This window comes from Acomys minous (assembly GCF_964271855.1).
Source record: "Acomys minous genome assembly, chromosome: 13".
In the NCBI taxonomy this organism is placed as follows: domain Eukaryota; kingdom Metazoa; phylum Chordata; class Mammalia; order Rodentia; family Muridae; genus Acomys; species Acomys minous.
Window position 1 is genome coordinate 46809324 of NC_140495.1, and position 15874 is coordinate 46825197.

A 15874-nucleotide genomic window follows, 5' to 3' on the forward strand; every position below is an offset into this window, starting at 1 on the left:
ATCATGAGGACATTTCCTGTCAGGATTGGACAGAAGGGAGAAAGTGGCCAGTGGTTGCCCAATTAATGAGAAATGAGATGATAAACCATTGGAAATACATAAACTCATAAATCCCTGGAGCTGAGAACTAGGTAGTTAAGAACTGTGAGTATTGGTAACAGCCTGGAAACAAGTATGACTTAGACCTTTGGGTTTCAAATCAACTGAGAAGGACAGTGCACACCCAGGGCAATGAGTTACCATATCTGCCTGTTTTGTGATGATCGAGGAAAAAATTTATAAAATCCAAAGCAGTGTACAACTTACTCAGCAAAAGGCATAAAGATGAGCTGGAGCTGTTTGAGATCGCACAATCAGCATGATTGCATGATGAAGAGTGCTCAGAGTTCTGTCCTTACAACTAAGAGAAATGGGCAGCCAACATTGTGAGACTATTTAAACAGAGTGACACTGAAACACATGCATGCACGCACACACACACACAGAGACACATGCACACACACACATGCACACACACTTGTGCACACACATGTGCATACACACACATGCACACACAGACACACACACATGCACACACGCACACACAGACACACACATGTGCACACACAGACACACATATGCACACACATACAGACACATACACATGCACACACATACAGACACATACACATGCACACACACAACAGACACATAGACACACACACATACACACACACACACACACACACACACACACACAGTTTTTAAGAGCAAGTTTTCCCTCTCCCCTCCAAAAGTAAAAGCGGAAGTGAAAGCCAGGCCGCCACACTAGTCTGCAAGGCTGAAGGAGAACCGTGAGCCTGGCAGCAGCGACCCAGCTCACCCTCAGATAACAGCTCAGTCCTGATGCTTCTTTCCTGTCCATTAATATTCTGCCCCGAAATTTGATTACAACTTTCAGACAATCTCAGCACTGATTTCCAGCCACCTTTGACTCCAGCCATCTAACAGGGAGACTATTTACGTGTTGGGAGCATACACTTTGATTTAAAGGTTAAAGCTGATACATGCCTCCAGTGTTATTCTGCAAATCAGAAGAGTGTCTTGCCATTTCAGCAAGTGCGTCATTTTTATTAAGATGGCAAGATGGGTATTTGGAAAGTTAGCTGCGAAATAACTGATTTCTGTCAGCCCCTTAAAGTCCAGGTAGCTTTCCACTTCACATATTAATATTCTGAATTCTAAATCATAAAAGAAGACCCAGATAATTATAAATCAATATTTATTGCATTATTTTGTTTTTCATATAGGGACTGTATTCTTCACATTCGGTTTTTTAAGCAATTTATTTATTTTTTATTTTATGTGCATTAGGGATTTTGTCTGCATATATGTCTGTGAGAGGGTGTCAGATCGCCTGGATCTGGAGTTACAGACACTTTTGAGCTGCCATGTGGGTGTGTGAATAGAAGCCAGGGTCTCTAGAAGAGCAACCAATGCTCTTAACTTCTGAGCCATCTCTCCAGCCCCCAAAATCAAATTTTTAATGTGCATGTGTGTGTGCGCGCATGTGTGTGTGCATGTGTGTGTGTGTGTGGGTGGGTGTGGGTGTGGGTGTGGGAGGGGTGTCTGTAAATGTGAATGTAATGCCCAAGGAGACCACAAGAGGGCATCAATCCCCCTGGAGCTGAAGTCACAGGCAGTTATGAGCCCCTAATGTGGGTGCTGGGAACTGAACTCAGGTCCTTTGCAGGAGCAATACACTTAACCACTAAGCCATCTCACTAGCCCCCAAAATAAAAATTTATAGTTAATTAAAAGCCCATGGAAATGCAGTAGCTCAGCATGTATGCCTTTCCTTGGTTTCATCCTAGCCAGCAGCCTCCTGGCTACCTTTGGATTCTATTGTTCAAGTTTAAAATCATTTAAATTTCAACAAAGTATCATAATTGAATGCACGCCTTTGCCTTCAGTGGTCGCAAACAGAAGCTCTTTTGTTTGTGCCTTTTCATGAACACATACTACAAATCTCCTTTAAGAATCAAAATGATAAGCCAGGCATTGGGGTACATATACCTTTAAAACCAGCACTCAGGAGGCAAAGGCAGGCCGATCTCCATGAGTTCAAGGCAGGTGTGGTCTACAGAGCGAGTTGCAGGATAAACAGAGCTACAGAGTGAGACCCTGTCTCAGAGAGAGAGAGAGAGAGAGAGAGAGAGAGAGAGAGAGAGAGAGAGAGAGAGAGAGAGAGAGAGAGAATTAAAACCATTGAAATTCATCTGTTCAGTCAGGTGTGGTGTCATATACCTTTAATTCCAGCACTCAGGAGGCAGAGGCAGGCAGATCGATATGAGTTCAAGGCCTGCCTTGTCTACACAGCGAGTCTAGGACAGCAAAGGCTACACAGAGAAACCCTGTCTTGAAAAACTAAAAAGGAAGAAAAAGAAAGAAAGAAAGGAAGGAAGGAAGGAAGGAAGAAAGAAAGAAAGAAAGTCATCTGTTCATAGTTGTCTGTAGATGGGGAGAGACATTTCAAGTATAACCATGAGGGTTTGTAAGATGGTTCAATAGGTAAAGTCACTTGCCATAAAAGCCTGATGACATGGGTTACATCTTAAAAGGAAAAGACTGGCTCCTGGGAGTTGTCTTTTGAGTCCTATATAACTACACACACACACACACAGTGAGAGAGAGAGGGGGGGGGAGAAAATAAATGAATAAAATTTTCAAAAAAAGCATGACCATAACATTCTATGTGTCAGAAGTCAGAATTGAAGTCCACAGTTAAAATGTCTACCTGAGGAAAATTTTTTGTGGTGTGACACACTAATTTATTGTTTTTGAGACAAGTCCCTTGTAGTTCAGGCTGACCTTGAACTTCTGATCCATGTGTCTTCACTCCCTGAGTGCTAGGATTGCTGCCGTGCACTATTTGGCCCCATATACCGTGACAATTTAAATCAGAGGTGGGTCAAACCAATTTTAAGCCTTTTCCCCCATCCCAACTAAAGGCAGAGCATCCTTTTCTAAATCAAGATTTATTTATTTTAAACGCTTTATCTTTTTTTTTAACTCAAATAGTTAGCTATATAGAAATGTCTTTGATTTGAATAAACCTTCAGTGTTCATCATACTTTAGGTTTACAACTGTTCTCAGTTACGATAAAGCAAAATATATATGATAATTGATAAGGAAAAATCAAAATGTCCACCTTCAGAGTTACAGCTGTATCCAAGTATATTCTTTCATCCTCTATAAACTCCTCAGTAAGCAATAGAATTAGATTAGGATAATGTTCCTTTTACTGAAGACTTTTTTTTTCCCCAAATTTTTAAAGACAAGCTACATAGCCCATGCTGACCTCCAACTTTGAGACTTCCTGCCTCAGCCTCCCCGGTTCTGGATTCTAGGTATATGCCGCACCTGGATGGATTTATTAATATATCTGTTTACTTACTCTTACTCACTAACTACAGCACTGTTAGAAGCAAGTTGTTTTGTGCTTAGATTAGAGGCATAATTGAATAGTAATCAAGTTCTTATTAATGATTTGGTAAGCCAATGTAATAGTAGTGGCCTTGGGGCATTTCAAGGTCAGGAAAAGCTTAATAAAGGAGAAAATCTTTATATTTATCTAGAAAACCCAACTCTACATTATCTGGAAAACTCAGCTTTATCTTTCTTCTCCACACTCTTCTGTGTGTGAGCAGCCACTGGGCCAACTTAGCCTAACTCCCTATGTCCATCTTATTCTTCCTAGCTGTTTTAAAATCAGAAATGATTATATTTGAGTTGGTTTATGTGGGAAGCCATGCCAAATTCTGCCATGTCAGACATCCTGTGCTTAGGCTGCGTGCTGCGACCTTCGAGTTGCTGGCCTTTGCCTAACGAGGTCTTGTGTTCCAGGCTATCCTTGGACTATTTACCTTTGAGAGAAGTAGGGAAGTCCCAACTTGGAACCACCCAGAGGATCAAGGAAGTTCTTACAGGGAACTAGTCAGAGAACTAGGAAGTTCCACAGGGAGCGATTTAGGCTATTGCATTCTTGCCCGGGGGCTGGGGTGAGTGAGATTAGAGTAGATCCTATTGACCTTGCTCTCTATATATTCTTACTAGTAGGACATTAAAGTGAATCTTGGTCAGAAATGTCCTGACTTGATTCATTATATCGCGAGTCTCTGTATCCTACTTTCAATCCCCACTCCCTCTTTCAGGTGAACCCTGATTTGATTTTTCCCACGGGTTGGGACATGTCAAGTGCATGGCTTTTATATAAAGAATTGGTACACCAGTCATGTTCTGTGTGCTGAGAAAAACAGGCCTAAATGCTAACCTGAAATAAAGCTCATACTTGGGCCCACGGGAAGAGGGTGCTGAAGCTGTCCGCCCACGCCGTGTACTGGGCAGGGGCCGATGTTGGCTTTAACCTTTCTGGTAGGCTTTTCTGACTCCAAGGCATCTCCCATCTCTGCCTTTCTACCTTCTCCAGATGAAAATGTTGATCAGTTTCATTTGCGGATCACAAAAGCTTCGAATCCCCCTGAAAACCCAAAGCTCCTAATACATCTGTAGCAAGGGTGTGCCTGGATAGAGGAGTGCTGCTTGTGGTTTGGGGAGGTGGCGTGCATCAGAGTTGTGCCTGGAGCATCCAGTTCAGCAATCAGAAACTCTGGAGGATAAATCTCAGTTATCTGTGTTTAAAAAAGAAATAAAATATTTAAGTGGCCGGAATCCAGAGAACAGAATAAAGGTTTGAAATTGTTGCCATAAATCAAACTTAGATTGTGGTCACTTTAATAGCCAAGTACAAAAGTCTCTTAAAGGTCCGTGATGTGGTTAAGGCAATAATAAAATCTTTCCACTGATGAGAGCTAACACCTCTTTGGTGTCCCATGAGTCCTTCGTCTGACCTTCTGTTCGTTGCTGGCTCACTTCCCAGCCACTTGGAAGATACGTCCATTTCCTGTCTTTGTCATCTCCAGCTGGGAGCCACTCAGGCTTCAGAATCAATGTGAAGCCATCATCCAATGATTTTGCAACTATGCCAAAGTACATTTTCCGATTAGAAATTAATTCCAAATTGATACCTAGTCTTGTCATGAAGTGTTATATACCCATTGCCCTTTTCTACCTCTCTGGAAACATTTAAATCTTAAGTATCTGCTCTATGCAAGCGCAGTGTGCAGTCCACCCAAAGCCTTGGCAGCTTCTACTGTGTTTGCATTTAGCTACTGACAGTTTTTTTAAAAATTAATATAAAGTCTTTATAAAACAAATGTAAAGCAGGTGATAGAAAAGTTGAAACCCAGGAAGGAAAATTCTAACCTAAATGATGGTGTGTGTGGGGGGGGGGGGGAGGGCATGGGGGAGGAGACCAAATAAGCAAAGAGGAAAATGAGAGGAGAAACACACTTGGTATAGAGCCAGATAATGAAGGGACTTGAGTCAGTAGCTTTCTGGATTTATTGGTAAACTGAGACTTCATTAAAGGTGTTTTAATTTTTTTGTAAGTTTTTTTTCCTGTATTTAAAAAGGAAACGCAGGCTGGCAAGGTGGCCCACGCCTGTAATCCTAGCATTTAGGGAGGCAGAAGCAGGCGGATCTTTGTGAATTCAAGGTCAGCCTGGTCTACAAAGAAAGTCCAGGACAGTTAAGGCTACACAGAAAAACCCACAGAGGGGAAAAAAAAAGGGAGAAATGCATACGCTCTTTTGGTTTTAAAGCAGTAAAATTACTAGAGAATGAAATCAATTGATTTTCTCAAAAAAAAATCTTACAATAAAATGTGGTAGGTTGGGGATACAGCTCCATTGCAGTGCCTCTTTCAAAGGCTATATGACGTCCCAGCACTGCAGAAACCAGGCCTGGTAGTGTACCCTTGCCATCCCATCATCCTAGAAGTAGAGGCAGGAGAATCAGGAGTTCCAGGTTATCCTCAGCCATCTACTGAGTCTAAGACCAGTCTGGAACACGGGGAACATTGCATTAAAAAAATAAAATAAATAAAACGTGGCTAATTCCTATGTTGAAAATACCAAATAAAATTTTTTTAAAAAGAAGAAAATACCAAAATATGAAGGAAAAAGAGTGCTGGTGCCCAGTCTCCATATGCTATTGTGTGCATTTGTGTTAAATACTATTCCCCAAAATAAGGATTTCCTTTCCAATCCCAGCTGTTAAAAGCCGTCATTCACAGTAGCAGAATGATTCCATTTGGTGTGTCTCATAGGCCACAGGTGACAGCTGTGCACTAAGTTAAATCCCTGCGGAGGTCACATGCTCACATTTGCCTCTCCTTTCTTCCTGCCAGCCCTGCATCTTGATGAACAACATCCAACAACTGCGAGTCCAGCTGGAAAAAATGTTCGAATCCATGGGTGGGAAAGAGGTGAGTGCGCGTCCACTCCCGTGTTTACGAAGTGCCTCTTGAGTTGGCGTGAGTAGGGTTTTGCTTTGCTACGAAAGGTGTCTTCCTTTTTGATATGGGTTCTACCAATGAACAGAAAGTATTTCTAATCTCTGAAATCCCATAAAGAATGATTGTAATCACTAGGGCAATATTTTAGTAAATGGACGTATACTCAGGAGCAGGGAAAGAGCCAGCCATCCTGTCGGACAACTCGAGTGTATGCATATATGCTAATGATCAATGGTAGGACAGAGGTTACATTTTACACTGTTGTATACTGTCATCTTAAAGTCGGCGCTTGCTTTAGAATCCATATTGTGGCGATAGTCGTTTTTTCTCACACCGTGAAAACCGTGTCAAATGTGCTATGTGTTGTGTCCGTAATGTGTCGTGTCTCTGTTCAACATCCGTGCCTTGCAATTCCGACAACAGAAGAAGGAAGGAGAGAGATTCTCCTACGAGGTTTGTGATGGCAGCGTTACCCGCTTTCCTCCTGGCTGTCCTTCTCACCTTCCCTTTGAAGACCATTGCACGGCACCGCGTGCTCTTTCTCTCTCATGCTTGTTGGGGTGAGGCAGAAAGCAAAACATTAGCTCGCACCCGCCCCTCCATGCTGTCCAAGGTCTTGTCATTTCTTACAAACTGATGTGAGTGTTTGGGGATTGAGGAACAGGGAAGGCACTGAAGGCGAGAGTCATGGAACAGTTGGTCTTTCCCCCATCTCATCCCGCACACCACCAAGACAGTCAAGAGTAAAACAACCCGTGGGGCCAGAGAGATGGCTCAGCAGTTAACAGCGCTGGCTCCTCTTCCAAAGGACCCAGGTTTGATTCCCAGCACCTACATTATCAGCTGACAAACATCTGTAAGTCCAGTTCTGGGGGATCTGATGCCCTCTTCTGGCCTTCTCAGGCACTGCATATACATGGAACTCCCACGCAGACAAACACTCCTACACAAAAAGTAAATATTTTTATTTTTTCTCCATTAATTTATTATTTCATTTTACATCCCAATTATAACCTCATCTCCTTCCAGAATCCCCTCCAACATATCCCACTGCCCATTCTTCCTTCTCCTTCTCAGAGAAGGAAGAGGTCCCCCATGGGTACCAACCCACCTTGGCTCATTAAGTCACTGCGGGACTAGGAGCATCCTCTCCCACTGAGGCCGAACAAGGCAGCCCAGTGGAATCTAAAGGCACGCATCAGAGTCAGAGAGGACCCTGTGCCAGTTGCTGGGGGACCCACATGAAGACCAAGCTGCCATCTGCTATATATGTGCAAAGGGTTAGGGTTAGGGTGAGGGTAAGGGTTACTTAAAAGAGTAAACAGACACAATGGAGCTATGATCACAGTGTTTCTAATTCATTTACATCGACCTTCCTTTATAGTAAGCTGGGCCCATGAAGAAAGCTAGGTTTCTCAATGTCTGATGTTGCAGAGTCCTCACACGAGATGAGTCTTTAAACCTAAGGAGACATTTGGCTGCCCTCTCCCCCATCAATATAAAAAATTAAGCTGCTGTTCAGCCTCCTAGAAAGGAAAAGTGCTAGAATTCACGTGTGATGCTACAAAACATTTTGGTTTGGGTTTTTAACACAGCTTCCTTCGGAGCCGTGCTGTGCCGGTAGTCTCGTGCAGCTTGTGTGACATGAGGTCTTGCTCCCTGCAGCGTGCACAATTAATGTTTGCTCCAGGGTCTGTGGGCATCACTCTTGTTGGCTTCTTCTGTTGAGCTCGACAGGCATGGCAATTGGAGATCATCACACAAGGGCCCCCTTTCTAATTGTCCCAATGCTTCATATTTAGTCATTGAGGTCTATTTAATATTTTTGGAAGTAATGAGGAAATCACTCATTTCTTACGGGAAATCTCATGTCCAGAAGTCAGTGAGATTTAAATATGAGGAATCACTTAAGAATGAAATTATGTATTAAGTGATCTATTTCTAGAGACTTCCCCCTCCACTCCAACTATTTCTCTACTGGCCTGTGTTTGAGCTCCAAAGTACATAATATTTGCTGAGCTGAGTAATAAATAGACAGATCAGAACTGACAGACGAAAGGCACGCTAGCTTTAAAGTGGTTAAAGGAAACAACCACTTGGACCAGCCACCCGCTAGCTAAGCACCTAACGGGGAGACTTGTTTACCAGTCAACCGTGATTTGTACCTGTGGTTCAGTTACCAGTTTGAAAGGCACAAGTTCCCATTATAAGCTGGGCTTATATATATAAATTCTTTATAGCACAAGCTATGCCTGTTTATTGAGCGCCTTATACATGCATGGAAAATGCAATTAAGTGAGTGAGCAGATAAAACAAAGGCCCGGTTTCTAATTGTCTAATCTGGCAGATGAATCACAGTGGCCCCAAGCGCCTTTTGTTTCCAACCTTTAAACATCTTTGACTCCTCTTCCCTAAATTAAAGGTTCTCTTGCCCCTCTTTTGATGTAGTTATAGGCCCCTTCCCCCTTCCTTTTTAATCTGGCTTCTGTTTCTAAGAAAAAGCTTAAAGCTGACCCAATCAGAACTGGCATAGGGGTTTGTGATGCCTAGAAAGAAAACAAGACCCAAACCAAGGCCAAGTGTAGCACACAGGCTTCCCAGCACAGTTGTGCTTAATTAATACATAATTATGTTAGAGTTGTAGTTAGAGTGTAGAGTCCCTATGCTCGACTTTCTTCAGGACGAAGGTTATTTAGAGGATCCGCAGATTCTTTCCAGTAGGGTCATCTGTGGATGATAATTTCAACAAGTTCCTTCCCTTAGGGTTTTTACAGAAATCAAAAGGTCTTTTGTGGACACTGGCCACGTACTATGTGGCTGTAATCTCAGAACTAGGGAGACGGAAGCAGGAGATAAGAAGTTAGCCATTGTCCTCGGCTATGGAGTGAGGTCAAGGCCAGCTTGGCATATGTGAGACCCTACCCCACCCCCAAAATAATCCAAAGGAAAAGAGAAGAAGAGATAACATTATAGAGTGACCAGGAGTCACCTGTCGATGTAAGAAATATTACAGTACTTGATACAGGCATATTAAAAAGATTCGGAAAGTTTTACCATTGGACGCTCAGTGGGTAAGACCATTGGCTGTACAAGCATAAGGACCTGACTTCAATTTCCCAGAATGCATGCAAATACCCAGGCATGATCACATCCACAGATACATGCCTGTAACACCAGTGCTGTAAGGGGCAGAGACAGGAGGAGCTCTGTGGTTTTGCTGACCACCAGCCCAGCTCCAGGTTCAGTCAGAGACCCTATGCCAAGGGAATAAAGCAGAGCGTAACAGAATAAGACACCCAGCATTGCTGTCTGGCCTCCACAGGTATGAGTAAGCATGTACACATACAAGCACACACATGTGCACATATCATGCTTTTCAAATCATAAATATTTTCTCCCAAGTGGACTAATGCCGGTTGTCAATTTCTTCTGCCCAAGCAGCTGTTTAGGGAAGCCTAGCTAGTGTTAGGGACACTCTCCCACCCAAGCCATTTCCTCCTCTCTCTCAGGAGTTGTTATGTTCACCCCCTGTGTGCTGGAGTGCGTTATGTCTCTCTACAAAAGTCAAATTAGCGAATGATTGCTTGTTCATTTGCTCCCAGTGGTCTTTAATGCCATGTGTTTGGTAGCCGGGCTCCCCAACAGGCTTCTTGCCTCTGGCGCAGGCCGCAGCTGGCCGCTTGCAAGCATGACTGCATGAGACTGCTTGGAGTGTCAGGACGGCTCGTCCCTCGCAGGACAACTTCTCTTCCCTGGACACAGAAGTGTTTCACACTTGCATTTTGGGTTTGTGCTATTTATTGGTGGAAACACTCACCTTCTGCATGGGGTCCAGGCAGAAGCGTTGTCAGTTAGCCTTGGAAGTCACTGTATTGAAATATACAGCCCATATTAGAATCTAATTTGGGATGAAAGGTAGCCATTTGTTCCACCGTCACTATCCTGTGTCATGTGGTGCCCCTGTGCACAATAACAGTAAAAGCATCGTGGAAATGCCATTCACCGATGAATGACTGTCTAGTTAGTCCATAATAGATGGACTAACTGAAACAGAAATATTATCGCCTATGCTAGTCTGATTCTTGGGTATAACTCCATGTGTGTCTATTGCAACTTCTTTGTATTAATTTCCCAACATTAGCATGTCATTATAGCCCTTGGAAGTCACTTAAAAATGTTCCTTTGATCTGCAATCTAATTTGCATAAGTATATGAACAAGAAAATTAAATTATGCAAAATTTAATTTCTTTGCAGGAAGTCACAATATACTGGTTTGGGTACTCCACCAAAAGCTACATCAGTTGCTCTAGGAGAATTCTGACTTGCCATGTGAGCGGTGGATGCCAGCCTTGTGGTGTAACCATTTGAAATGGTGGCACCTGTGGTTATTCACCAGTTTAATGATTATTGACAGTACTCCACACTCTAGAAGTATTCCTTGCTGCTTACTGTAAATCAGACTTAGTTGGTGCCATCGTAATGTGATTTTTACTGACAGGTCTCAAATATAACTGAGTTTTCTGACTGTAGTAGTAAGTTTTGTGTTTGTGCAGAATAGAGCCGAGGAATCTGCAGCTCCCACTGTCTATTTCAATGTGCATCTTCAATCTCGTGTTTCAATCATGTGTATCCATGTTATTCCTGAACTTTTAATGCTGAGTTAACATTTGGCTGCTCCAGACTGTGTTCAACTCACTGAAGTTCTTCCCCAAACCTATTAACCACACACACTCAGGGAGTTCACTGAGCATCTCAGACCAGAGAGGGGAGCAGGGACTCAGGGTGGCACTCACTGCTTAAAGACAGGAGGTCTCTAAGCAGAGGTCACTAAACCCTGAACCACAGCATGCACGTAGCTTCAGGGTGAGAGTATGAGAACACGCTGCTGAGCTCAAGCCCCAGAGGACTTGCTTCAGATGCTGATGCTGATGCCACTGGCCTTGGGGCTCTGAGCACAGCTGCTCTGGGTCGGTAGACTTGAAGCAACAGGGTTAAAAATGGCTGGGGTGTGGGGATGGCTGGAGAGATGGACCCACTGTACAGGGCATGTTGCTGCTCTTCCGGAGGATGCAGCTTCAGTTCCCAGCACCCACATGGTGGCTCCAAACTGCCTCTTAGTTCCAGGGGATCCAACACCCCCTTCTCGCCTTCAGAGGCACCAGGCACATACAAGCATACAAACAGTCACATGTATAAACTCAGGTTAAATCTTTTCTAAACAAATGGAAATGTTAGCAGCTCAGAGCATCTTTGTCTTACCTCAGGACCACCCTCAACCAGCCAACTTTTTGTTCTCTGAATACTGATGTAATATGATTGGACAGAATTGGAGACAATACACTATAAGGTAGTCAATTCCTTGTATTTATTATAATAGTCCTAACATATAGGTAACTACTTTGCAGTCATATGCAAAACCTTATCATTTCTTAAAAACATAACACAGACTTTTCATTTATATTGTATACATCATTTCGCTTCATAGTATTTACATTTTTAACTTATAATCTTATAGATGCTAAACATATATCCAAGTCTCCAGATCATATGACTGGTCTTGTCCCTTCTGAATATAAATAAAAATGCTATTAGTAATAAATTAATGAAGATCAATATCCTGGTTTTATCATTTTTCAGCAACTACCAAATAAATTATAGAAAAAATTGAATTATAAAGCATATATTACACAGCTCAATAATAAAACAGACAATTCAATTAATTATAACTTACTTTCAGTTCTAAAATTGTCTCCTAAAGCAATTTCAAAACTTTGTAAATTAAAAAGTTTAATTATCCATTGTGCCTGCTTAGAGTTATTGTACCTGCAGGGGGCAGGAATTAGGGTAGGAAACCAAAGCAGTTTTCATTGTCTTCTGGCCTCAAGGACTTTGAAAAGAGCCCCCTTAGTCACAGACATAGGAGAAAGGAGTAGGGGGAAAGCAGGGGGGAGGGGGAATAGGAGGATACAAAGGATGGGCTAAGAATTGAGATGTGATATGAATAAATTAATAAAATATTTTTTAAAAATCAAAAAAAAAAAAAAAAGGAAAGAAAAAGAAAAGAGCAAGCACTCACAAAGCAGCAATTAAGAACCAGGCTGCCACTTTGGAAATCTATCTGGTGCTATCTCAGAAAACGGAGAATAGGGCTTCCACAATACCCAGCTATTTCACTCCTTGGAGTGAAATAGATATTCCAGAAGATATTCCAGCACACAACAAGAAAATTTACTCAACCATATTCATAGCAGCCTTATTCACAATAGCCAGAACCTGGAAACAGCCTAAGTGTCCCTCAGTAGAAGAATGGATAAAGAAACTGTGGTACATTTACACTATGGAATACTACTCAGCTATTAAAAACAAGAAATTTCCGAAATTTGTGGACAAATGGATTGAACTAGAAATGACCATAATGGGTGAGATAACCCAGAAGCAGAAAGAGTCAAATGGTATATACTCACTTATAACTGCACACTAGCCCAAGGGGCATGTCCCATGAAAGTCTTCACTTGCCAGGAAAGTGGGACAGAGGAGAGGACATCCTATTAAGATTGTAGGTGAGAGAAGCATGGGAGAATGGGGAAATAGAAGGATCCAGAAGGTCCTAAAAACCTACAAGAAGAACATTATGATGGGCAGATCTGGCCCAGGGGTCCTGCTCAAACTATACAATACATGAAGTAAACTTTGAATCCCTACCCAGATCTAGCCAATGGACAGGACCGTCTCCACAGTTTGAGTGGAGAGTGGGGTCTAACTTTCACACAAACTCTGGTGCCTCATATTTGACCATGTCCCCTGGATGGGGAGGCCTGGTGGCACTCAGAGGAAGGATAGCAGGCTTCCAAGAAGAGACTTGATACCCTATGAGCATATACAGGAGGAGGAGGTCCCCCTCAGTGACAGTCATAGGGGAGGGGAGTAAGGGGAAAATGGGAGGGAGGGAGGAGTGGGAGGATACAAGGGATGGGCTAACAATTTAGATGTAATATGAATAAATTAATAAAATATATTTTTTTAAAAAAAGAACCAGGCTGTCTTTCAGTGCCCACAACAACCTGTCACGACCCCCTTTCAGGTCCCATATTAGATATCCTGTATATCAAACATTCACATTATAATTCATAACAGTAGCAAAAATATAATTATGAGCTAGCAACAAAATAATTTCATGGTGGTAAGTCACCACTACATGAGGAATTGTATTAAAAGGTCACAACATTAGAAATGTTAAAGAAGCATTGACCTAGATAGATAAAGACACACTCAAAACCTAGACATCTATGCTACCTGGACCACCTTAAGCATCTCTTCCTGTCTCTTCCCCAGCAGGCTTGACCCCATCTATCACCTAGTTCAGAGCATTGTAAATCATACTGGCCATCTGAAATACAGTGAGTGCTGAGGTAGCCCTGTGTTTAAAAATGCTGGGTTTTTAATAGCTGAGCAGTACTCCATAGTGTAAATGTACCACAGTTTCTTAGTCCATTCTTCTACTGAGGGACACTTAGGCTGTTTCCATGTTCTGGCTGTTATGTATAAAGCAGCTATGAACATGGTTGAGCATATGTCCCTGTTGTGTGTGTTAGGGCATTTTCTGGGTATATTCCAAGGAGTGGGATAGCTGGGTCTTGAGGAACCCCTATTCCCATTTTTCTGAGAAAATGCCAGATAGCTTTCCAAAGTGGTTGTACTAGTTTGTATTCCCACCAGCAATGAAGGAGTGTTCTTCTCTCTCCACATCCTCGCCAACATGTGGTGTCATTTGAGTTTTTTATCTTAGCCATTCTGATGGGTGTAAGGTGGAATCTCAGTGTCATTTTGATTTGCATTTCTCTGATGACTAACGAGGATGAGCATTTCTTTAAGTGTTTCTCGGCCATTTGATATTCCTCTGTTGACAAATGGATTGACCTAGAAATTATCATAAGTGAGTTCACCCAGAAGCAAAAAGAGACAAACGGTATATACTCACTTATATCAAAACACTAGTCCAAGGGATATGTCCCATGAAAAACTTTACTTACCAAGAAAGTGGGTCAGAGGAGCGAACATCCTATTGAGACTTTAGGCGAGAGTAGCATGGAAGAATGGGGAAATAGTAGGACCCACAGGGTCCTGGAAACCTACAAGAAGAACTTTATTACAGGCAGATCTGGGTCCTGGGGTCCTCCTCAAACTAAGACACCAGCCAAGGAGAATATAGGCAGTAAACTTCGAACCCCTACCAAGACCTAGCCGACGAACATGATATTCTCCACCGTTGAGTGGAGAGTGAGATCTGACTCTCACACGAACTCTGGTGCCCCTTTTCTGACCATGTCCCCTGGATGGGGAGGCCTGGCAGCACTCAGAGGAAGGATAGCAAGTTACCAAGAAGAGACTCGATAATCTTAGAGCATATATAGGGGGAGGAGGTCTCCCTCAATCACAGACATAGGGGAGGGGAGAAGGGGGGAAGTGGGAGGGAGGGAAGAATGGGAGGAAACAGGGGAAGGGCTAACAATCAAGATGTAATATGAACAAATTAATAAAAAAAATGGTAAAAAAAATTCATTAAAGAATGATGTAACAGAAGATGCTGACAGAAAAAAAAATGCTGGGTTTATTCAGGAAGTCAGAATAACAAAAGAGATAAGGGTTCTGAGGGGAAAACAAATCTTTCTAGTCTAGGATATGCCCTTCACAGGGAAGGCTGAGTGCTGTGTTTTATTCTACAATGCACTCAAATTTCTAGCATCTCATTGTGTGGCTATAACTCAAAGGTGAGGCGGCATGTGGCTGAAGGCAGAAAATGCAACCAATTATTTTTAGCTTCCTAGCATCAAACAAGAAGGAGGAGTGAACGTTGGACGTCCTGGCCTTTTATTTGCAGATACTGCCTGGTTCCTGTCTCCTAACCATCTCTGCAATTAGGCTGTTCAATTTGGATTAAATAGAAAATTAAGAGAACAATGAGCTAGAGAGGAAATGAATTGACGTAATTTAGCAAATACAATTGAGTCCAGAACAGCTCCCACATACAGTTGGGCTTAGCAGCTAAGCTTGCTAAGGTAAGGTAGCCAGAAGGTGATGAGGTTTCTGGGCTGGTAGCCCATGTCAGAATGAGATGCAAGACCCAGATAGGGCTGCTTGTTAACGTTGCTCCCCAGAGGTTCTGGTGGTCTGCAGGGGTACCCCCATACTGCCAAGTCCACAGCCAGGAAGGACAGACACAGAGCTCTATTCTTTCTATCTTACCATCTTCCACAACAATTCACTTTATTATTTTATCTAGTTTACTTACAGCTGTCCTAACATACCATAAGCAGTGTAACCAGCAGTAAAAACCTTAGCTTTTTGTAATCTTTATTGTGTTTATTTTTTTGTGTCTTTGCACCAAAAACAAAACAAAACAAAACAGCTTTCACCTTAAAGCAGTGGTTCTCAACCTGTGGGTCATGACCCCTTGCAAGTTAAACAACCAGGGGTC

General features: G+C 42.5%; 1 protein-coding gene across 1 annotated transcript in view; it reads left to right on the plus strand.

The window, feature by feature from the left end:
- The window catches only part of UNC13C (unc-13 homolog C), a 435075-nt gene that overhangs the window by 343381 nt on the left and 75820 nt on the right, over positions 1-15874 (plus strand). The window contains exons 23-24 of the mRNA XM_084752876.1: positions 6291-6368; positions 6822-6851. Coding sequence (XP_084609002.1) covers positions 6291-6368; positions 6822-6851 — 108 coding nt within the window. The remainder of the gene's footprint in view (positions 1-6290; positions 6369-6821; positions 6852-15874) is intronic.